The sequence below is a fragment of the Myxocyprinus asiaticus genome, chromosome 23, assembly GCF_019703515.2.
Source record: "Myxocyprinus asiaticus isolate MX2 ecotype Aquarium Trade chromosome 23, UBuf_Myxa_2, whole genome shotgun sequence".
Lineage (NCBI taxonomy): Eukaryota > Metazoa > Chordata > Actinopteri > Cypriniformes > Catostomidae > Myxocyprinus > Myxocyprinus asiaticus.
Genome location: NC_059366.1, coordinates 43,626,504 through 43,650,814, shown reverse-complemented (window position 1 = coordinate 43,650,814; position 24,311 = coordinate 43,626,504). Strand labels below are relative to the sequence as shown.

Genomic DNA, 24,311 nt, shown 5'->3' with positions numbered 1-24,311 from the left:
TTGCATTTATCATTTAGTAATGCTTTTTGCCTGCTGTCCACAACCCTATCAGAACAGACCTGCAACCCATTTTTTGTTTGCAGCCCACCAGGTGAGAACCACTGCTGTATAGAGCCACACAACAGCACCCTCTAGTATTGTGTCCTGTTTTGGGTAATAATACCGGCAGTTAAGTTGTGTAAACATCCTGTGTTCTGTTTGTCTCTAGACGTGGTTTGAGAAGAACTGTCTGTCAGAGGATTGCGCCGCAGACCTGAGGCTTCATGGGAAACTGCTTCTTTCTGGGTAAAGCTTCTGATGTTCTGCTTTGAACTCTATTCCTCTCTTGTTTAAATAGTGTTCTGTTCAGCGGCTCATTTACATCATCAGGGTTGAGTCGCTGTGGGTGTGGACATATGTTTGGCTCTCACCGTATATTGATGTCATTCATTAGTTCTCTCTCTTGAAGAGATGGTTCGGAAATGATCTGGACCGCTTTTGTTCGTAGTCACAAGCGTTTCCTTTAATTGCTTAGATGAGTCATGAGCAGATTTTGTTCATTTCCTTTTTTGCATTTCAGTACAGATGTACTATAAATTGTAATTCAAAGCATGTTTTAGTGTAATGGCTACAAAACCAAGCATTCTTGTTCTTATGGATCCATTACAGCTCATTACTGTCAGATAATACAGTACAGTCTTTTATTTACTGTATTAAATTCAGGGTTCCCATGGTTATTTAAGAATTTTAAGTTACATTTAAAAATTGTGTTTTCTGGGCATGTTAAGACATGGAAATCTTAAAAGTCATTGAAAAATTATATTGAATATTAGATTTTCTAGGTATTATCTGCTCTGAAATAATTCACTGATTGTCTATTTGCACCCTAATAGTCTGGTGGAACCACAGAAATATACAACAAACTAAACAGAAGATGTTGCTGCAGTGGCGTGGGGTGTAAAGACGGTGTGTGAAGGTGTGGTGTTATCCTAGCGACTGCAGTTCGAATCCACATTTGTCCCACTCTTTTCCTATCCGATTTCCTGTTTCCACTCTGAATATTTCCTTTAATACTACTTAAAATAATTGATAAAAATTAATATAAATGTTGATTTCATCACAGTGATTTGGTCACGGTGAATGTCGAGGAGTGCAGAGAATGGTTTGATCCGGAGGCGGGGTCTGGCGATTGCTCTTGTTCCCGCGGCTTGGCATCGATTGTGTGTAGATTGTATCACTGTATTACTAATATTGTAGTAACCATGTTTTTTGGCAGAAACCATAGTTTTAATGCAGTTAACCATGGTGTTAGTACAGTAATATATTGGTAATATAGTAACCATGGTTAATTTTGTGGTTACTGTAAATTTACAAAAAACACCATGGTGAAACCATGTATATGGGTGCAAATAGTATCTGACACTATATGAACTTGGATTTAAATAGCATATACCATTATTTGCACCTGGGTGCAAATAGCATCTGCCAATAATTAATTGGCTGAATATTGCTCTTGTGTAGTGTAAAACTTTTTCTTATGAAGACTTATGAGCAAATAGTTCTGTTTTTAATGAATCGAGGGGTGTTCAATGAATCGGTTGAACTGATTCACAAATTGATTGAATGATTCATTAGGGAATCTGTCAAAACTTTATCCAGTAATCACAAACAACTGGAAGTGCCATGGAAAATTAATAGCAATTCATTGGTCAAAAATGTTGGGAACCCTGTACAGTAAAATAATTATCGTAATTATTTTTTCAAATTAAATTAGCATAAATTAAGGCAGTAAAACAAAAACTACCATGATAATATATTAATATGCTACTAATTTAATAATATATCATTATTTTTTCGCATTACAGAAATGAAAATGTAAACTTCATTTCCTTTAAGCAAAATATAAAGTACATTTTAAAATATAATAAAATTATACTATTATTTAATGTATTTATAAATAGTACTTGTATATACACACTGTATACACAATATATACATTCATACTGTGTGTATGTGTGTGTGTGTATTTTGAAAATATGACTGATCATGCACAAAAACTGTCTTTTATTTAAGGATAGTGATCATATGAAGCCATTTATCATCACATAGTTGTTCGGCTCCTTTTTAAATCATAATGATAACAGAAATCACCCAAATGTTTACATACCTTTCAATGTGTGGCCCTGTTACAGTTGGGTAGTGGTGGCTCAGCGGTTAAGGCTCTGGGATACTGACCAGAAGGTTGGGGGTTCAAGCCCCAGCACTGCCAAGATGCCACTGTGTTGGGCCCTTGAGCAAGGCCCTTGACCCTATGTGCTCCAGGGGTGCCGTATCATGGCTGACCCTGCATTCTGACCCCAGCTTAGCTGGGATATGTGCAAAAAAAGAATTTCACTGTATATGTTCAAAATGTGTTATGTGTGACAAAAAATAAAGGCTTCTTCTTCTTCAAACCGAATTGTCAGATGAGTGAATTTTACACCCATAATATAAGCATAATTTTTTTTGTGACAAGTGTTGTTAGATTCACCCTATGAACGTTCTCTCACTGATTCTCTCTTTTCTCAGGCTTTATATCAGACCTCATCTGGCACTTGGTGGAGTGAAAAACATCTCATTAAATTTAACCATCTCTAATGCTGGAGACGACGCCTACGATACCAACATCTACTTAAACTTCTCCAGAGAGGTCCACTACATCAACTTCTTACAAAGAGTAAGTCAGCGATGTACTAGTCTTGTAGAAACTTCGGAATGTCGACATAAAATCTGGTCCACTTTGCAGCTTATTCGGAGCCAGACTATAGATAATGACTATCTATCTATCTATATATATCTATATATATATGGTATTTAGGGATGGCCAAATCTGAATTCTTATTTACTTGTGAAACAAGTTAAAACTTTATGCAGTCTGACTCCCAAATGATGTAATGACTTCTGAATAATTTACCCCCGAATCACGTAAAGCCATCCAGACTGAAGTATGAGATTTTGATAGCACTTGCAATTTTGTGTGCAAAATGAATCAGATGGTCCGTGGGCGTTCTGTATGAGGCTGAGACTTACTTGCCGTTGAATTGACATATTGGAAAAGCGTGAACAGTTTGAATCTTCATGGTTGGTATTGATGATTTAAGAGGATGGAATGGGAAAAATAGTGTAGAAAATGGAGAGATATCTAATCAGTCAGAAGAAAGTTCTGGTAACATCAGGAACTGCACAATGACAGATGTGAGCGGCTGCAGCTGGCCTGAGTATCGTTATCTCGGCCTTCTAGAACATGTCTAAGCTGACCTCCGGTTACGCATATCTCTGTTACAGCTCCCTTAACGTCTGTTTCCCCCGCTGAAAAGCATTCTGTGTTTATCTGTAGCATGAGTATGAACATTTCCTCCTCTGATTTCAGGATTAGTGCAGAATCTCCTTAAAATTGCTGAGCAAACCACTTTAAGACAAACTTTCTTCAGCCAACAACAATTACTAGGAAAGGAAACTAAGCAGCAAAAAATACACATTTTGACAAATATGAATCCTAATTGTAAGGGATAATGTCTATATTAGGCCATGTAATGTTTCTAAATTGTGATTATTTCTATATTGAAAAGGATTTTAGAAAAGCTGTAGGAGAAACACAAGAATTGTGGACTGTACATTTAAGGACAATAGAAATACTAATTCTTAAAAGGTTTGTTCCTCCAAGAAGGAAAATTATGTAATCATTTATTCACCCTCATGTCGTTTCAAACCCATATGAATGTCTTTCTTTGTAAAATTAGAAATTTAAAAGATTTGAGAAGAGACTTTTGTGTGAGAAATACTCATAGATGTTTGGAACGACATGAGGGTGAGTAGAATTTCTATTTTTGAGTAACTATTTTTTTAAAACACTGCAGAAAATAATTTTCTGACTTAGTTTTTATTTCTTGTTTTTCAATAAAAATATCTAAAGATTTACTTGAGAAGCAATATGACAAGCTATTTTGTAATGTTTTCAAAGAAATCTAACAACATTTGGTAACTTTTATGCTTATAACAAGAAAAAACTGGGGTAAGAAAGAAATCAGAAATTCAAAAAAAAATTTGCATAGTTTTTATTTTTTATTTTTATGGTTTTAAGAATAAACCCCACAAAATTTTGTTAGATTTCTCAGAATATCTTATTTCATTCTGCTTTTCAATATTCTTGTTTAAGATAATAACAATTTTGGGGGGCCTGGGTAGCTCAGTGGTAAAGACACTGGCTACCACTTTGCTAGCTCGCTAGTTCAAATCCCAGGGTGTGCTGAGTGACTTCAGTCAGGTCTCCTAAGCAACCAAATTGGCCCAGTTGCTAGGGGTAACAAGTCACATGGGGTAACCTCCTCATGGTCACCATAATGTGGTTCGTTCTCAGTGGGGCACATGGTGAGTTGAGCATGGATGCCACAGTGGATTGCATTATGTCTCCATGGCAACACACTCAACAAGCCATGTGATAAGATGCACAGGTTGACAGTCTCAGACGCAGAGGCAGCTGGGATTCATCCTCCACCACCCAGATTGAGGCAAATCACTACACAACCATGAGGACTTAAACTATGAATCATTTACATTTTGTCTGCCCTTTACAGATTATTTAGTAATTTGACATTTTTTCCCCTCTCTTTCAGTTGCAATTCTTTGTTTTCTTTTCCTTCTGAATTTCAAAATCCTGCAATGAATTCAGTCGCCTCCTCCATCGTACACACAATTTATCATGAATGTGTTTTCAAAGTGCTCATATTTCATTCTCTGCATCCTTGTGTTTTGATAAAGATAGAGCCCTTAACATTGTTTTACCGTCTTAAGTATCATTGGATAATTTCTGCGGCACTTTCACTCTCTTCTGCGAGTAATCGTTTATGACTGTTTAACAGGACATATGCAGGGCTCCAGGTGGAAGTGTATTGTGGGACAACACAGGAGCCACACTTTGTTTGCTGTTTTTTATACTGTATTCGCAGTAAAACCCCTCTAATAACCCCAACATCTCGAGAAGTCATGTGTGTTGATGTGACCCCTCTAAACGCAGCGGAGGTCAGGGCAGAACGCCTCCCTCAGGGGTCTGCAGCGCTCCACCATGCGCTGAGTGTGAACTTGCGCTCACCTCTCGTTTTATAGTGGGTCCTGTTGTCCCCATATTTTTCTTGCAACCCAAGCCATCTGCAGCAGTGAATTGCTTTCAGGAGCTCTATTGCTCCATTCAGGTTGCCCGGAGCTCTCGTGTGAAGAAACACACACAAAGGAACCTTTATTAGATAAACGGCAAATTGGTCTTCCATTAGATTACAGCAGGTGGAGCAAGACCTTCCAAATTAGGGCGAGACCTCCAAAACAATTAGATTTTTCTCAGCATTACTGAAGTGCTAAATGGGGAAGAATCAGATGGGAAGACAAAGTTGAAGAGTTTATTTTAGAGACACACAGCCAATACATACATCATTTGAGATTTGTTAATGTTTCAGTTTAATAATACACAGACCAGAGAGTAGCAAGTAATGAAAACATCTCTTTCCTTCCTCTCCACTGCAGTGGAATACAATTACCAATACAGTAGTATTAGACTACAGTAGAGGACAGTGAGGGATGGGAAAGGCTTGCAGGAGAGAGACACTAAAACGTGTTTATTGTCTTTCATTATAAACTGCCTCGAAGAAGACAAGCCAGAGCATAAACACAGAATGCTTTGATTTACTGAGTACAGTTGCTCCAAATAGTGTTTGGATACTTAAGACACACTTAAGATTGTATGCATGTCATTGTATTCTGTAACAAAACATCAAACCAAGTGGCATTTGTTTTAAAGAAGGGTAGCACAACACAATTCCCATGCAAAACATCACAAAAAGGACTTTTTCGCCAGGGTTTCCGTGGGTCTTAAAAAGTCTTAATTTGCCCTTCCACAAATTAAGGCCTTAAAAAGGTCTTAAATCGGAGCAACAAATCTTAAATTCAGGTTCAGTACAAGTTAAGCTCAATCAATAGCGTTTGTGGCATAATGCTGATTAACACAAAAGATCATTTTGACTCATCCCTCCTTTTCTTTAACTTCCTGAGACCTGAGCATGACTGCTGTGTGCATTTTTCTTTTCCCTTTTTGATTTGTAACTAGTAGCACCTAATAAACAAGCAAAAAATAATAATAATAATAATCTTTCTAGAGCAAATAGTTTTCCTAAAAATGTATGTCCACATATGTGAACAGCGGGACTTAGTTGTGACATTTTAAATAATTCCAAGCTATAGGAAGTCAGATTTTTTCAATAAATTGTTTATTATGTTTCCAGGAGTGTTGGTTATTCATATTTTTGAGACGTTATAGACATTACAGCTGATTTTCTATGAAGCTGAATAAATAATTCTTATTCAAAGTAATAGTCAACATCATCCAATCACTGCCAACCATGTTAAAATAACATTTTGGATTATAAAATTCTGAATTTATGTACTGATTATCCAAACATTATCTACAGACTGAAACTGAACTTTTGGTTGGGTTTTTGGAGTGAATGCACTTAGCTGCATAGAAAGCGATAGGATGCTCCCTTGCTCCCTATTTAGTGAATGACTTAACCTCTAGTGTGCTGTCTGTCTGCACTAGTCTCAGAACAGTTTGATATGCACCTTATTTTCATCCTAACTCCATATAAAGACCTTGAAAGCAAAAATGTTTATCTTTTGGATGAACCCATTTATTCTCAATGTGAAAATGCACGGTAAATACAGTTGTGCTCAAAAGTTTGCATACCCTGGCAGAAATTGTGACATTTTGGCATTGATTTTGAAAATATGACTGATCATGCAAAAAAACTGTCTTTTATTTAAGGATAGTGATCATATGAAGCCATTTATTATCACATAGTTGTTTGGCTCCTTTTTAAATCATAAAGATAATACAGGCTGCTATGGAAAAAGACGGTGTGGTTGTTTCAAGGAGCACAATACTTGTTGACCCCTCTCCAAACATAGCGCTTATGGTTGTGACCATAAAGCTCTATTTTGGTCTCGTCACTCCAAATGACAGTGTGCCAGAAGCTGTGAGGCGTGTCAAGGTGTTGTCGGGCATATTGTAACCGGGCTTTTTTTGTGTCATTGGCGCAGTAAAGGCTTCTTTCTGGCAACTCGACCATGCAGCTCATTTTTGTTCAAGTATCGTCGTACTGTGCTCCTTGAAACAACCACACCGTCTTTTTCCAGAGCAGCCTGTATTTCTCCTGAGGTTACCTGTGGGTTTTTCTTTGTATGCTGAACAATTCTTCTGGCAGTTGTGGCTGAAATCTTTCTTGGTCTACCTGACCTTGGCTTGGTATCAAGAGATCCCTGAATTTTCCACTTCTTAATAAGTGATTGAACAGTACTGACTGGCATTTTCAAGGCTTTGGATATCTTTTTATGTCCTTTTCCATCTTTATAAATTTCCATTACCTTGTTACGCAGGTCTTTTGACAGTTCTTTTCTGCTCCCCATGGCTCAGTATCTAGCCTGCTCAGTGCATCCACGTGAGAGCTAACAAACTCATTGACTATTTATACACAGACACTAATTGCAATTTAAAAAGCCACAGGTGTGGGAAATTAACCTTTAATTGCCATTTAAACCTGTGTGTGTCACCTTGTGTGTCTGTAACAAGGCCAAACATTCAAGGGTATGTAAACTTTTGATCAGGGCCATTTGGGTGATTTCTGTTATCATTATGATTTAAAAAGGTGCCAAACAACTATGTGATAATAAATGGCTTCATATGATCACTATCCTTAAATAAAAGACAGTTTTTTTTTGTTTTTTTTTGCATGATCAATCATATTTTCAAAATCAATGCCAAAATCTCACAATTTGCAAACTTTTGAGCACAACTGTATATAGGAATGCATTTACTAATGTTAATGAATACAACCGTATTGTACAGTGATGACAAAATAAATTATAACAAAATTTATATAAAAATGAAGTGAAATGAATCGCAGATGTGTTCATGTTGAAAGTTATTCAAAATAATTAATTAGTTTTTTCAACTTTTGGGGGAATAAGGTCCCATCTTCCACATATGTGGACTTCATGTTTAAATGAATGGATTTTTTAAAGGTGCAGATCAAACGAAACTAGAGACACTACTCTTTACAACCAAACAGGTTTTAATAAAAAAAACTTAGAGGTTTCTTACCAGAGGCACTTTTTTTTTAGCACTGCTCCCGTAGGAGTTTTTCACGGAAATCGATGTCATGCTGTTGTGTCACGTGACACGGTGCGCCAGAAGTTTAACCCTTAAATCAAGTCAACTTTATTTATAAAGCACATTTTAAAACAACAAAAGTTGAACCAAAGTGCTGTACTATTAGATAAAAAAAAGTGTAAGAGAGTATACAAATATATAAAAATAATCAAACAGTATAAAAACAAACAAAACTAAACATCAATAATCAATATGTAACCTTGATCTTAAATATTATTAAAAAAATACAGAGTAAAAATAGGTTTTAAGAGAAGATTTAAAAATGGCTAAAGATAGGGTGGACCTTACGTGTAAAGGGAGACTGTTCCAGAGTTTGGGGGCGACAACATATGATCTCTCTTTTTTTAGTCACAGTTAAAAATCGGGCTGGCATTTTGAGCCATCTGCAAACGAGATAAAGCAGACTGAGGCAGACCAGCATACAGAGAGTTACAGTAATCCAGCCGTGAAGTAATAAGAGCATGGATCACAGTTTCAAGGTCTTTACCAGAAAGAAAATTCTTTAATTTAGCAATAGACCTCAATTGAAAGAAACTTCCCTTAGTAACAGCACTAATCTGTTTGTCAAACAGTAATGATTTGTCAAAAATGACCCCAAGATTTTTTACATGCATGTATACATTGGACTGGGCTTCAATGACAGATGAAGTCCTGGCAGAGCCTAAAATCAATACTTCAGTTCTGCTTTCATTTAATTGCAAAAAATTATTCGCCATCCAGCCTTTAATTTCCTAAAAAAAAAAAAAAAAGATGAGAATCAACAGAGCAGCTGCTATCAGGCTTAACTGGTAAATAAAATTGTGAGTTGTCTGCGTAACAGTGATTGGAGACATTATATTTTTGAAAAATGGAGCGCAGGGGAAGCATATAGAGAGTGAACAATAATGGTCCCAGAACAGAACCCTGGGGCACACCGCAAGATAGATGGGCTGTTGTAGAGGAATGACAGTAAATGACAGTGTAGAGTGTTGCGAACTGTATTCAGTCGGTTTAAATTAATGTAAATTATGCATTGCGTATAGGGAAGCCAAACAACAAAGTCCACACATGTGGACATGGGGTCGCACAAGGTAAAATAAAAAGCAAAAAAAACTTTACAGTGAGGCAGGTACAATGGAAGTGAATTGAGGCCCTTAAGGCCAAAGTATACTTTGGTTGTCCGTGCTGCAGATCGCTCCATGAACAGAATGTGTGACGCAAATTTCGTCATCAGCACAGTCCGCATGGACTGACTGCGGGCGGCCCAGATTTTCTCGACAGGGGGACACGGTCCTCGCCTGTGCACATCTTCTGCGCATGCAATTGCCACTGACTGTTCTAAAGGAGTATCACAAAGCAGCTGTAGTGGGTATGTGTCAAACGTGTTCGTATTCGCAGTCAAAATAGTATACTTTGAAAGGCAATGTGGTCGACCTGGCGCGAGACAATCAGGAACACACAAAAACGAAGTATACCTGGGCCTTTACACTTTTTCTTTTCAATATCCACAATACCTGCATGAGAATCCAGACCCAGTTTCAGATAAAAATCGCTGAAGGTGCTTTTGAAAATAGTGGGGGTGCTCTGTAAAGTTATTTTTACCGTGTGTAAAAATTACGTAATGAAATAATAAAAAATAAAAAAACATTAGATGAAATCGTGATTCATGCTACCAAACCAACTTGCAATTTAATACACCATTTTTTTTTTACATACAATTATTCATACTTAAGTTTTCTCTGTGCATAAATGAATCAAGTGTTATTGGAAGATGTTATGCACAACCACTGTTCTAGAGTCAGCTTTCGCTTTTATCCCAGAGCAGAAATCGAAAGCAACTGGCGGTGGATTGAATGAGATAATTCTGCTACAGTAGTGGAACCCAACGTGGTCTTCTGCTGTTGTATCTGGGGTGTTTGTTAAGGTCGAGCTATAAAGTCCTTGCTAACGAATCAGTTTTGATAAACTGTATTTTAAAAAATTCAAATAAATGTTTTTAATATTCCTACTCTATGTATTTTGAACTTGGGTGCTAAAAGAGTTCAATTCTCTGATATTTTTTGGTAAACGCAGAACAAACATAATGATATTTAGTGTTGAGAATGCATCATGAGCATGCATTCAGCCTATTTACCATCATCTGCCTTTTAGCAAATCAGAAAATACAGAGCCTATTAAATATTAATGACACCATGATGCCACGTGATTAATATTTATGAGCCAAGCTGATAAGTTTTAAAATTTCACTCACACATTGTTCAGCTCAGTCAAATGCCCTAGTATGTTTGTTTACACAGAGCCGGAGGAAACCCTGGTGTTAGCATTAATGTTCCAAACGAGTGTGATACATGAGGCCAAAACCACAACTCTTCCCCAGATAGCCGCCAAGTGCATGAATAATGAGTTTTGCAAACAGTCCCAGGCTTACCTGCCCCCTCTCATCTACTTTTGTCTGTTTATTGATATATATGTTCTCCGGCAGCAGTACTTGCTATTGCTGCAACATCACTAAGAATAGCTCCAATATAAACTCAAGATTGGTGAACACGTGTGAGACGCTGAGACCTCACGTGGAGCTCAAGATCCCAGAGTTCATCTCCTTATATTGTCCACAACGAGATGTTGTCTGGTTTTATCAGCGGCCTTGACAGATTAAAATATTGATAAAAGTGAGTACATTTAACTTAAACTAGAGCTGTGAATCGCTTACATTTTCTTTTACTAATTAATTGCACAGTTTTCTTAATTTTCTTACATTTTTCTTTAAGTTTTCTTTAATTGAAAGAAATTGGGTAGTCATTATTTTTAATTATTTAAATATGTACATGTTAAAATGTTCATGTTTTTTTGCGGATAGAGTTAATTAGACACATTTTTACAGGTATAAATCTTTAAATCAAATATATGTATACATGCCATAAAATCAGTGGTCATGTTGTAATTACAGTTCGGGGGATTTTTCTGCCGTTTTCCAGTAGAATTTTTTAATAATATGATAAAATGGCCAGATTCAATTCATATAAAACTTTATTGACAAGATAAACTTAAGTGTACATTGCCAGTGCATTATTATACACTATATATACAGCATGTGTCGCGTGTAATTAATAAGCGTGCACAGCTCCGCACAATCAGTTTCTGTGCTAGGATGTGCAGAGTCGAGAGTGTACCTCCTGAAAATGTATATATGCTAATTTTAGCCACAGAAAGTGTGGAAAAACATTAGTGAAGACACTACTTTATTGAATAAATTGAATTTGGTAACATTTAAAAGAACATTTTATTAGAACATAATAACATCCAGACGTAAAAATCCTATAATTCTTTTTTCCATTGGGGAATTTATTATTAACAGTAACTTACAAACCTTTAAAGACAGACATACAGTGAGCTTCAAGGTTGTTAATCGATGGTAAATGCTTCTGTTGAAGCCACCAGTCTGCATAATTTCAACTTCGTTTAAAAAGAAAAAGAAATACTTTTAAATAGTAGATTTCCTGGTGAGGAACTACACCACTACCCATGATCCTAAAGGGCAACGATCCACCAATCAGAAAAAAAGCAGCAAATAAACCACAGCAAAAGAGCTCTGCATTGACCGCCCTCTTTCATGACACACTGTGAATGACACAATCGGGTCTCCCTACACTCTAAAACAATTTAAATCAAAAGTTTATTTTTTTTTTTACAGTTTTTATTTTGATTGTCATTCGCAATGCTTCATGGGATTGTAATTCATTCCCTCATTGTACCTTTGTCTTTTTGTCCGATTTTTTTATATTTTTGCTTCAAATCAAAGTTTGTATTCATGGGTGGCTAAAAAAATAGGGCAGGCACTGTTGCACTTTCAGCTATGTAGCTATTAATTGATAAAAAACACAGTCAAAACATAACTATTTTTGCAAATTATTATTACTGTTTGAAATGGCTTAAAATTCAATCTTTGCCTCAGATTGCAGAGGTTATTCTTTCTGAAAGTTTTTCCTTTCCTTTCCTTCCTTTCTGTTCCACCAGGGGGAATAGATTGGACTCTGCAAAAATATATTGACTTTGCCCTGCTCCTGAGTTCGACTTTCCCTATGGGAGAGGCTGAAGAGGAAATCAGCATTCCTCATACAGTAACCACCAAGCCTGAGTTCCTCGTCGGCCGGTCAATGAGCCAGTTCCTGTAGCCTCGACCATCCCCGAGCTAGTGCCTGTAGCCTCGACTGTCCCCGAATTAGCGCCTGTATCCTCGACCGTCCCAGAGCTAGCGCCTGTAGCCTCGACTGTTCCAGAGCCAGTGCCTGAAGCCTCGACTGTTCCAGAGCCAGTGCCTGAAGCCTCGCCCGTCCCAGTGCCAGCATCCTCAGCCACGGAGGCTGTTCCCACAGCAGTGCTTATGGTCCTCCAGAAGAGGAGGAGGAGCAGGACAAGGGCTTCTACTCCCCAGTCGCTGCCAGCGCTCACAGCCATGGAGGTCATTCCCCAGTCACTGCCAGCGCTCACGACCACGGAGGTCATTCCCCTGTCACTGCCTGTGCTCACGACCACAGAGGTCGTTCCCCTGTTACTGCCAGTGTTCACGGCCACGGAGGCCGTTCCCCAGTCGCTGCCTGCACCCCCAGCCACAGAGGTTATTTTACAGTCGCTGACAGCGCTCCTGACCATGGTGGCCGTCGACGAACCCGTCCAGTTCCCCGAGGCTATCGATGAGCCCATCCAGTTCCCCAAGGCTATTGACGAGCCCATCCAGTTTCCCAAACCTGTCCACTTTCACAAACCTGTCCAGTTTCCCGAGAATGTCCAGTCCCCCGAGGCTGTAGACGAGCCCGTCCAGTCACCTGAGCCTGTCCAGTCCCCCGAGGCTGTTGACGAGGCCGTCCAATCCCCCGTGCCTGTCCAGTTCCTTAAGTCTTTTCAGTTCCTTGAGTCTTCCATGGCTCTGCCCCATGAGTCTTCCACGGCTCTTTCCCTTGAGTCTTCCATGGCTCTGCCCCTCAAGTCTTCCACGGCTCTGCCCCTCGAGTCTTCCACAGCTCCACCCTCTGAGTCTTCCACGGCTCTGCACCCTGAGTCTCAATTACCTGATCCTCCAGCGGCTCAACCCGCTCCACTTCCAGCTCCACCCCCTGAGTCTCAATTCCCTGCTCCTCCTTCGGATCCACACACTCCACCTCCGGCTCCGCCCCGAGACTTAAATTCCTGATCCTCCAGCGGCTCCGCCTGCTCCACCTCCAGCTCCATCTGTTGGGCCTCCATCCCTGGTAGCTCTTCCCTCAGAGTCCCTACCTTCAGCGGCTCTGTCCCCTGGGCCTCCGCCTCCTGCGGCTCCGCCTCCTGACCCTCTGCCAGTTCCATCTGCCTCCTGACCCTCTGCCAGTTCCATCCTGGCCTCCTGACCCTCTGCCAGTTCCGTCCTGGACTCCTCACCCTCTGCCAGTTCCGTCCTGGTCTCCTGATCCTCTGCCAGTTCCCTTCCTGGAGCCGCCTCCCAAACCACCGGACCCCGTTGCCTTCCTGTAGCTTCCTCCCAAACCACATGACCCCGTTCCCTTCCTGGAGCCACCTCCCAAACTGCCGGATCCCGTTCCCTTCCTGGAGCCGCCTCCTAAACCTCCGGACCCCGCTCCCTTCCTGAAACCACTATCCTGGCCTCTTTGGTGTCCGGGCCGTCCACCTGATCAGCCCTAGACTCCTTGGTCTTCTTGCCAACCGCCTGATATGCCCTGGCCTCCTTGATCTCCAGACAGTCCACCTGAGCTGCCCTGGTCTCCTGACCATCCACCTGATCTGCCCTGGTCTACTGACCGTCCACCTGATCTGCCCTGGCTTGCTTGGTCTCCTGGTTTACATCAGTCTTCAGACTCCCTGTTCGCTCCGTCTTGGGCGCCTGGTCCGTTTTGCCCTCTCGTTTCCCCTGTGCTTTCTTGGACTGCCGGTTCTATGATGTCCTGCTCCTCCTATGAACAATTTATTTTTTTTGGTGTTAGGTTTAGGAGCGCCAGGAGTCGCTCCTTAAAGGGGGTGGGCTATATTACACCTGCGACTTTGCCCTAGTGGCCACTAGAGGTCACTAGGTGTATTTAAGACTTTTAGTTTGAAGTTCGGTGTATTTCTTGTCATGTAATATCCTGTTTCCCTCATGTTCATGTGTCTTGCTCTCAGTGGTTCTTTGTCTTGTTAACTTGTTATCAGTTCTGTTCTATTATTGGTTCCTGTTTAATAGTCAAGTCATCTTGCTGTTGGTTTAGTCTTGTCATTGGTTGTCTTTGTCATGTGTTTCCCTTTTCAGTGTATTTAAGCCCTCTTGTTTGCTGTAGTCCCTTGTCGAGTATTGTTGATTGTAACTCATTCTTCCCGTGTCCAGTCTATCTGTTTCTGTGTTAATTCAAAGTTTTTAGTTTAGTCAAGTAATTTCTGTTTGTTTTTGAATATCAGCACCGTAAAATAAACTGCACATGGGGTTCACACTTCAGCTACTTCGTCCCTGTCTGTTCCTGTCTTCAGCCTGCCATTATGTTACAAAACCATGACTCTTCCTTCTGAAGGCTTTCCTAGTTATCAGTGATTTATTGGTTTTGTGTTATTTGATTGGGAGGTCACTACAGTCGTGAGATGGCTTTCTGCTGGGCTTTCTACAAATCAGTAAATCTGTTCACTGGTTTGACTGGTTTTTCTCACAGTGTCTTTACTGTTTCCTCTGTCTGTTTTGCTTCCAGGAAGAGAAGGGAATTTCCTGTGTGCTGGTAGAGCTGGACTTCCTTAAGTGCAGTGTGGGATTTCCTTTCATGAGGGCGCAAACCAAGGTACTATCAACATAAAACACTTGCTGATTTAACCACTTGTGTATTAATACAAATTAATTCAGTTTTACACTCTGTCCTAATAAGGCATTAGACATTAAAGTGAACGTGAACGTTGTGTGACGTGACACAATCACAGCCTATCAAAAGACAAATTACTTGTCGCTGGAACCTTGTCATGTTGCTACTGGTCTGAACAAGGCGTTACAGTATGTTCTTTGTTGTACAACTTTTTTGTTTTAATATAATGTTTAATTTTGTATTTTTTCAGTATCATCTATCAGTGCTTTTCGACACAAGTCATCTATCTGGTGAAAATGAGACACTGCTGTTTTTATTACACGCTAGAAGGTGAGGTTTGAACGGTCTTAATTTAATGAACTTTTTCCCCTTTAGAAGTACAAGATTTATTTATTTTCTTAAAATAAACATGGTCCACATCATTGGTCCACATTAGTAAGTACCATAATGTTTACATTGAACCTAACAAGATAGATTAGACATGAAACTTTTCCCTATTTGGCTATTTTGAGAGAAATTAAGTGCTTTATGTTGAAGTCTTGATGTAGGGTCCAGTGCTGGCCAGATGTGTTTCTTTGCAAAGAGAAGTGTTTTACATGCTAAGTGGTAAAATAATAACTCTCTGTGAGGCAAACACAACTCCTATAATGTCCATTTGGCCATCTTACAGTAGAGGTTGTAATCAGATATGCTGTACTGTTTGTACACCTTTGTAAACAACTACAGAAATTACATTATAACAAGTGTTTATATGATTTGAAAAGCTTTTATATATTCTTAGATGATAAATAGACAATCACTTATACATTTTAAGTTCTTTTTGTTTCATATGAAACTAAACAATGTGTTGTTTTCTTAGCGCTAATCCAGAACATGACAGCAAACTTCATGACAACACTTTGGTATTGTCCATTCCGCTGGTGCATGAGGTGGACACAACAATCACTGGGTGAACTTTCACTTCACTTTTAAACCATTACACTGACAGAGGTCTACTGATACACCAGAGACATTTATTAGCAGCTGGACACGGTCCACTCAGAATAAGTACAGTTATTTTTGGCACACGGTTCATTGCAGCTCTGAAGTGTTTCAAAGGTGCAGGCTTATCTAAGACACTTGTTTCAAAGAGAAGAATGAGGCTTACTGTATATAAACAACATGTTCTGCAGAAAGATTAACAGCCAGATAATGAGATACTCCTCCTGTAATGTTTTTAAATGAGAGTGCCAGAGACTGCACTTTTATATATAAACATGAACTCCAGACTCAGGATGGCTGGACATAAAATTCATTACGGAGGCATTTTTTGCACTCACATTTAGAATTCAGGGGTATTTTTGTTACATTCATGGCATTTTTGCCCCGAGCTTCCATTCATTTCTGACCCTGCCATATAATCATATTTATTTAGGATATTAAAATAATAAAGTTTTAAAAGTGCAAAACGTTTCTCATATCTTTTGTTATGTCTGATGAAACTCTGCAGTATGTTGTCGCAAATTCATCACTAAATTAGGCAGATGCTAACGGGTTGTGTGACGCAAGATGAAAGATCTTGACACCCAGACTACATTAAATACTGTATGGTTTCACTTGTTTGTGCTGACCATAATGTGTTTTGTACAGTGAAAAAGCTAGCATGAAATGATTCACATTAATTAAGAAACAACAAAATAATACAATAAAGAATTACTGTAGTAACTGTATGGCTGTTTTTGCAGCGTGGTGAACCCGACTTCTTTTGTGTATGGAAACTCAGTGAATCCATCACGCTTCATTCAGCTGGAAGAGCTGGACTGCAGCTTTCAGCCGTTAAACTTCACCTTTCAGGTATGGAGGGATGTGTTTCATTGCCGTTTTAAATTTTGAATAAAGCAAGAGGCCACTCAAAGTCATCCATTGTTTTACCATAGTGAAGTGGTAAAATAAATGTAATATGTGACCTTGAGAGGCTTACTGCTTTAATAAAATTGCGGCAACAGCAGTATGATAAAATAATTATAGTCACAATAAACAATTCTACACCCTTGATAAATTAATATAGAAGTTAATAAAGGTGACTTTACATTGAATGCACTTCATCCAATTAAAACTGTGTGTAAATGTATGTGTGTGCTGACCAACAGATCCCTGCATTATTTCATTTCCCTTGTCTTATTTGTGTAGGTGATAAACAATGGGCCCAGCAGACTTCCAGGCTCCATTGTGGACATCAGGATTCCAAACCGGCTGGCTGGTAACGGAGCCGACATGTTCCATATCATTGACACACAAGTCAGTTCCTGCCACTATCTGATGTTTATTTAGCTGGGTTTATTTCTCAGTGTCTTCCCTCGAAACAGTTGCACAGCTGTCCATTTTTCAACAAATGTAATGTAGAATACGTAAAGCAGTTCTGTTGCTTTCCTTGCTGATTGACTAAGTTCCATTAATTTGCAGTGTTTGACACTGATTGACATTGAATTCTTGATTCTAATTGGATGACAGGTTCCAAGAGTATTGATTAGTTTTCTATGAATGCACAGCTACAAAGTACCTCCATGTTTGACGACCGCATTACAGTTCCATATAACTTCAGTACGTTCTTTCCAAACTAGTAACGGCAGCCTGGCTGTTTTAAACAAGATACTTGCTGCTGTAAGAAACTAGTTCCACACACAAGAGTGTCTTATGTCCCATTTCCACCTTGTGTTTTCGGTGATCAGATTGCGATTGCAGTCACCTGAGCCTGTCCAGTCCCCCGAGGCTGTCGACGAGGCCGTCCAATCCCCCATGCCTGTCCAGTTCCTTAAGTCTTTTCAGTTCCTCGAGTCTTCCATGGCTCTGCCCCTCAAGTCTTCCACGGCTCTGCCCCTCGAGTCTTCCACAGATTGCACTTGACCACATTAAATGACAGGTGTAAATGCACCCAAGACACATTGTGAATGGATCGTGATCGGATCACTGAAACCACATTCAGAGGTGGTCAGGAATGGATTCTGACCACATTCAAAGAAGGTGTAAATGCAAATGCATTTTTGTTATCCGGATACGACTATGCAATTAATTATGTGATGAGGTTACGCTACAGCCATCCATTTATTAAAGCACTGTGTGGGGCCTGGGTAGCTCAGTGGTAAAAGATGCTGGCTACCACCCCTGGAGTTCGCTAGTTCGAAACCCAGGGCATGTTGAGTGACTCCAGCCAGGTCTCCTAAGCTACCAAATTGGCCCGGTTGCTAGGGAGGGTAGAGTCACATGGGGTAACCTCCTCGTGGTCGCTATAATGTGGTTCATTCTCGGTGGGGCGCGTGGTAAGTTGAGCGCGGATGCCGCGGTGGATGGCGTGAAGCCTCCACACGCGCTATGTCTCCGTGGCAAGGCGCTCAACAAGCCACGTGATAAGATGCGCGGATTGATGGTCTCAGACGTGGAGGCAACTGGGATTCATCCTCCGCCACCCGGACTGAGGCAAATCACTACGCGACCATGAGGACTTAAAAGCGCATTGGGAATTGGGCATTCCAAATTGGGTGAAAAAGGAAAAAAATTAAAAATGAATAAAGAAAGCTCTGTGTTGCGGGTTCTTGCCTTTTTCTGTTAATTCAGCTATCGCAATGTGAAGAACAAAACAGACACCACCATCTTGCAATCCTGTCACCCGGACAATGAACAAAATCTCATGAATTATTCCATTGGAATACGCTTGGAATATCTCGTCTCTCTCCTCATCCCACTTGCTTGCGTTTTTCGCGTTTTTCTCCTGTATCCTAATCATCCGTGACCGAAGATCAGTCTTCAGTCACGCATTTCAGATGAGAAACACATACAAAGTGCCAAACATGAGATGAATGCCAAAAAAATGTTAAATGAAGGAAAAACCCTGATTGTTAAAATGATAGAAAACATTTGAATTATCCATTAGACAGAGAATTTTCAGTTACCACAGGCTGTAATGTAGGCTACTATATAAGTAGTGTTTTCGTTTTTGCGCGGGTAACTTTGATTGGATCATTATCCAATCACAGTGGAGATGCATTTGACTGCAAGGTGTAAATGAAATCCAGCTAAAGAAAATCCAGATACTAACCAGATATGATGTTATGTTTAATGTTAATGTTAATGTAAATGTTAATGCAAGGTGTAAATGGGGCCTTAGTCATGAAAATCTGAAAATGTCTTGAGATAAACATATTAAGTAGACACATTGACTCCAGACCATTGAATTATTAAAAATTCATCCGTTTCGCATTATGGCATATTATGGCGGTGTGCATAAAATTTTCAATAATTCAATGGTCCATCATCAGTTATTCCTCACATATACATAGAGCTGCATAATTACTCAATTACAATTACAGCTGTGTTTTTGCAGCAATGGAGCATTAACCAATCATAGTCATGTCCGTTGCTAAATGTCTTTGTATAATATTGTCCAAATTTGTTTTTCATGCTGATAATAGGGCCAGTGTGTGCCATGACTTGATTTACTGATTTATAAAATAGTAATAAAGTAATTCAGAAACAGTTCTCAACTTGTTTTGAATATATGAAGCCTACATAAATAATATGGCGTGCAGATGCCCCAGACAAAATTAGCATTTTAATGTAAATTCAGTTAATCGAAATTAATCGCAATTGCAATATCAAGGATCATTATTCATAATCGGGCTTTGTCATATTCTTTCCGAATTAGTTATGGACTAGGGATGGGACGATATATCATATTTTGATATATATCGCAAACCAAAAAAATGACGAACCATATCATGGCAAAACTCGATATTTCAAAATTTGAAACATTGTTTTTTGTCCATATGATCAGAACTGAAATGACCCGTCAAACATCATAATCTCTCTATCGCTTCATTTTACCCCTACTCCATTTTTTTCTACACTATTTACAGAGTCCACACAAGGTCTTTGAAGTGCTTAAAGTGCCTGAATTTAGCTTTTAGAAATGTAAGTACTGGAATACCTGGAAAAACAAAAAGTGCTTGAGATTTAAACGGACCATTTCTTCCGTGTAATATGTATCCATAAAAAATAAGATCCCGCACTCCACTTTCACTGAATAATGTGTCTTTTAATATCCTAACTGTTATTTACAGTCAGTTAAAAAAGTAAAAAGAAATATTAATTTCAATCACAAATAGCACAGATGCACAAAAAAAAAAAAAAAAAAACGAGACTTCTCTCTCGTTAATAAATGAACAGGAACACATGTGGGAATCAGTGAGATGCACGTTAAACTCTTAAAGTGACAGTACCATTATAGCACTTATTATACAAATGAATGTAAACTGAATGTTATTTATTGTAAATTGTACACATTATTTCAAACATTGACTGATCATATCATTGTTATATATACAATTTCAAGAAATAATATTAATTAATTAATGTAGAATTTTTATATTTTTAAAAAGTTAAAAATTTTTAGGACAGGAGCTGTTCAGTTCTATCGCTTGTTCTGCACCTGATCAGCCAGAATGTAGTCCACTATTTTTTAAGGCTTATTTGTTTGTGATCTTTTCCTATAGTAAAAGGTATATGAGAAACTCTATTATTTAAACTTTGACCATAAATTGTTTATTAAAGAACTTTATTTTGATGAGAAATTATAATGAGCATTTTGTGTAAGAATTTAAAAAAAAAGATAAACACAATTGTCTGCCATACTTTGTCATTTAAGTGTTACCATATCAAATCGAGATAATATCGAATCATGGACCTCATATCAGAATCAGAATGAGCTTTATTGCCAAGTGTGCTCACGTACACGGGGATCTTCTTTATTTTTTTGGTTATAGGAGAAATAAGCAAGTGCACACAGAACATTACAGTGAGACAGAATATAAAACAAGGTAAGAGTATAAATATATATATATAAAAAATAGGACATATAGCATAGAATGGCGTATGTACATGTGTAAGTGGTAATATACAGTTCAGAAGTTTACATGCACTTAAGTTGAAGTCATTAAAACTAATTTTTTAACCACTCCACAGATTTCATATTAGCAAACTATAGTTTTGGCAATTCGTTTAGGACATCTACTTTGTGCATGACACAAGTAATTTTTCCAACAATTGTTTACAGACCGATTGTTTCACTTTTAATTGACTATATCACAATTTCAGTGGGTCAGACATTTACATACACTAAGTTAACTGTGCCTTTAAGCAGCTTGGAAAATTCCAGAAAATGAAGTCAAGCCTTTAGACAATTAGCCAATTAGCTTCTGATAGACTAATTGGAGTCAGTTGGAGATGTACCTGTGGATGTATTTTAAGTTTAAATGTATTTGGCTATGGTGTATGTAAACTTCTGACTTCAAGTTTATGTGCAAGGTAGGGGTATGTACAGTTATCGAATTAAATATGAGTGAATTTACATTATGTACATTATACATTATTGCACTATGGGAGTCCTGAAGGCAGTTTAATTGTTCATGTGGAAAATGGCCTGAGAGTAAAAACTGTTTTTGTGCCTGGTTGTCCTGGTACTGAGTGCTCTGTAGCGCCGGCCAGAGGGCAACAGTTCAAAAAGGGAGTGGGCATGGTGTGTGGGGTCCAGAGTGATTCTACCTGCATGTTTCCTCACTCTGGAGAAGCATAGGTCTTAGAGGGTGGGCAGAGGGGCCACCAATAATCCTCTCAGCAGTCCTGACTGTTTGTTGTAGTTTCCTTCTGTCTGACTTTGTGGCTGAACCAAACCAAACAGTTATAGATATACAAAGGACAGACTCATTGACGGCCGAGTAGAACAGTATCAGCAGCTCCAGTGGCACGCTGAACTTCCTCAGCTGGCGAAGGAAGTACAAACTCTATTGAGCCTTCTTCACAATGGAGTCTATGTGGGTGTCCCACTTCAGGTCCTGAGAGATGGTAGAGCCCAGGAACCTGAATGACTCCACTGCTGCCACAGTGCTGTTCAGGATGGTGAGGGGGTGGGGGGGTGCGGGGGGATTTCTCCTGAAGTCCACTATCATCTCCACTGTTTTGAGCATGTTCAGCTCAAGGTTGTTGTGACTGCACCAGACAGCCAGCTGTTCAACCTCCCGTCTGTATGCAGACTTGTCATCGTCTCGGATGAGGCCAGTGACCGTGGTGTCATCTGTAACCTTCAGGAGCTTGGCAGAGGGGTCCTTTGCAGTGCAGTCATCCATGTACAGGGAGAAGAGTAGTGGATAGAGAACTCATCCCTGAGGAGCACCAGTGCTAATAGTGAGGGTCCCGGATGTGATTTGTCTCACCAGCTGCTGCCTACCTGTCAGAAAGCTGTTGATCCACCAAACCAAACAGTTATCTTATATACATACAACCTCTGCTGAGCCTTTTTCACAGTGGAGTCTATGTGGGTCTCCCACTTCAGGTCCTGAGAGATGGTAGAGCCCAGGAACCTGAATAACTCCACTGCTGCCACAGTGCTGTTCAGGATGGTGGGGGGCGGGGGGCGCGGAGGGATTTCTCCTGAAGTCCACTATCATCTCCACTGTTTTGAGCTTTGTAACGGGGTGAAAGGATAAGGAGGAGGCGAGAACCGGCTTGACAATATAAATAATATTTTAATTGTAAACTGAATCAATGACAAATACACACAGGTGTCGGACAGCTGTCCGTAACTCTCTCTCTGCTGCACCGCTGTCTCCAGTCGGCCTTTATCCCTCTCAGGCTAATCAGCCCAATTGGGGCCGGGTGTGCGGAACCACGAAAAAAAAAGTTGGCACCTACACGCCATAACGGCGATCGTGCCAAATTAACAAAACATTTAAAAAGAGAGGGAAAAGGCCAACACGGAGCAGCAGCGGGAGAGAGAGAGGAGGGAGAGAGAAAAAAGTAATAATTTACTTGCCGGTTCTCCGATACGCCGTAGTCCGGTCCTCGGCCACTCCTCCACCCTCTAGTGGACGACAGCCGCGCCTCCCCGGGTGGCAGTCCTCCGGCCCTTGGCGGATGGAACGCCCCGCCGCGTTTTTGGTGGACGGTAGGGGTCTCCCCTGCCCCTGGCAGCGGTAACCACTCCAGGCGGTTGGTTGCCTATCTGTCAGAAAGCTGTTGGTCCACAGACAGATTGTGATTGATTGACACAGAGAGCTTGGTCAGTTTGGTTGAGAGAAGATCAGGCATGGTGGTGTTGAAGGCTGAACTAAAGTCCACAAATAGGATCCTTGCATAAGTCCCAGGTCTGTCGAGGTGTTGCAGGATATAATGCAGTCCCATGTTGACAGCATCATCCACAGACACTAAAGGGGGTCTAGCAGGAGTCCAGTGATGTCCTTCAGGTAGGCCAAAACCAGTCTCTCAAATGACTCGTATATTGAACCGAATCATGAGATAAACATATCATCCCATTCCTATTATGGACACATTTAGAATAAGATATAAAGTAGTGTAACAAGGTAGTCCACCTTGTGCATTCTTTACATTTTCAGTAAATCTATCCATTGTCAATTATTCCGTACGTACTTTACACATAACTCAATGTTTATACTTCATAATGTTACATTTATTTATGCACCTCATCTTGCAGTTCATTAAAGTGATAATCGTTGTATATTTTGATTTTTCAGCTAAATCTACAGAGACAGACTTTATTTATATTGTATCTATAGAAACTAGGGCAACATGCCATTGTATTCTGTTCTCGTACAGTGTGTCAGGCCGGGACAGTTTAGCGGGGTCAACACCCTGTGGCTTAGAGTAATACAGAGGTAAGAAACAGGCTTTATGTATAGTGCCAAACTTAGTCTTACAATAAGCTTTATTCCAAGGGCAGAAATTCAGCACCAGCCCCGCATACGATGTTTATTTAACCCTTACGTTGGCCATATTGCTAGATCAGGCCGGGGTCAACCTGTTTACTGTGAATGGGTGGACAGGGGAGGTTTGTATCCCACCCTGTACGCCACATATGGAATCACTTATGTTTGCATGGAAGGGTGGAATGGGACACCTGGGGAAAAGCTTCTGTTCACCCTGACTAACCTGTGTCACAGTGGCAGTGCCGGGTAACTCGACTCAGGAGGGAGTAGAGGTTCGCATAGACAAGACAAACACTCAGCTTAATTAAAAATGTACATGTGGAGGAATTCCACTGCAAAACATATGGGCCATTTTTACAGAAACAGCTTGGCCCAATCACTCGACAGCAATGCAGTTGCCTGGCATGCTGATGAGATAGAATTCGATTTTGTTTTTAATTTGCAAGAGTTGAATGGTGTAAACTTTGTTCCAAAACCTAGTGAAAACCTTGCTGTTGACTACAGTGTTCCCACGGTTATGTAAAACCTGGAAATAGAAGGGAATTT

At 39.8% G+C, this 24,311-nt stretch overlaps 1 protein-coding gene across 4 annotated transcripts in view; it reads left to right on the top strand.

Annotated features, from left to right (window-relative positions):
• The window catches only part of itga9 (integrin, alpha 9), a 144,182-nt gene that overhangs the window by 97,642 nt on the left and 22,229 nt on the right, over window positions 1–24,311 (top strand). For 2 of the 4 annotated variants that reach the window (XM_051651112.1, XM_051651113.1), the window contains 7 exons: window positions 209–285; window positions 2,548–2,695; window positions 14,911–14,997; window positions 15,266–15,345; window positions 15,875–15,964; window positions 16,740–16,848; window positions 17,185–17,292. In XM_051651112.1, coding sequence (XP_051507072.1) covers window positions 209–285; window positions 2,548–2,695; window positions 14,911–14,997; window positions 15,266–15,345; window positions 15,875–15,964; window positions 16,740–16,848; window positions 17,185–17,292 — 699 coding nt within the window. Of the gene's footprint in view, window positions 1–208; window positions 286–2,547; window positions 2,696–14,910; window positions 14,998–15,265; window positions 15,346–15,874; window positions 15,965–16,739; window positions 16,849–17,184; window positions 17,293–20,810; window positions 20,865–24,311 lie in introns of all 4 variants that reach the window. The other 2 variants (XR_007892692.1, XR_007892693.1) reach the window with 2 other exon arrangements.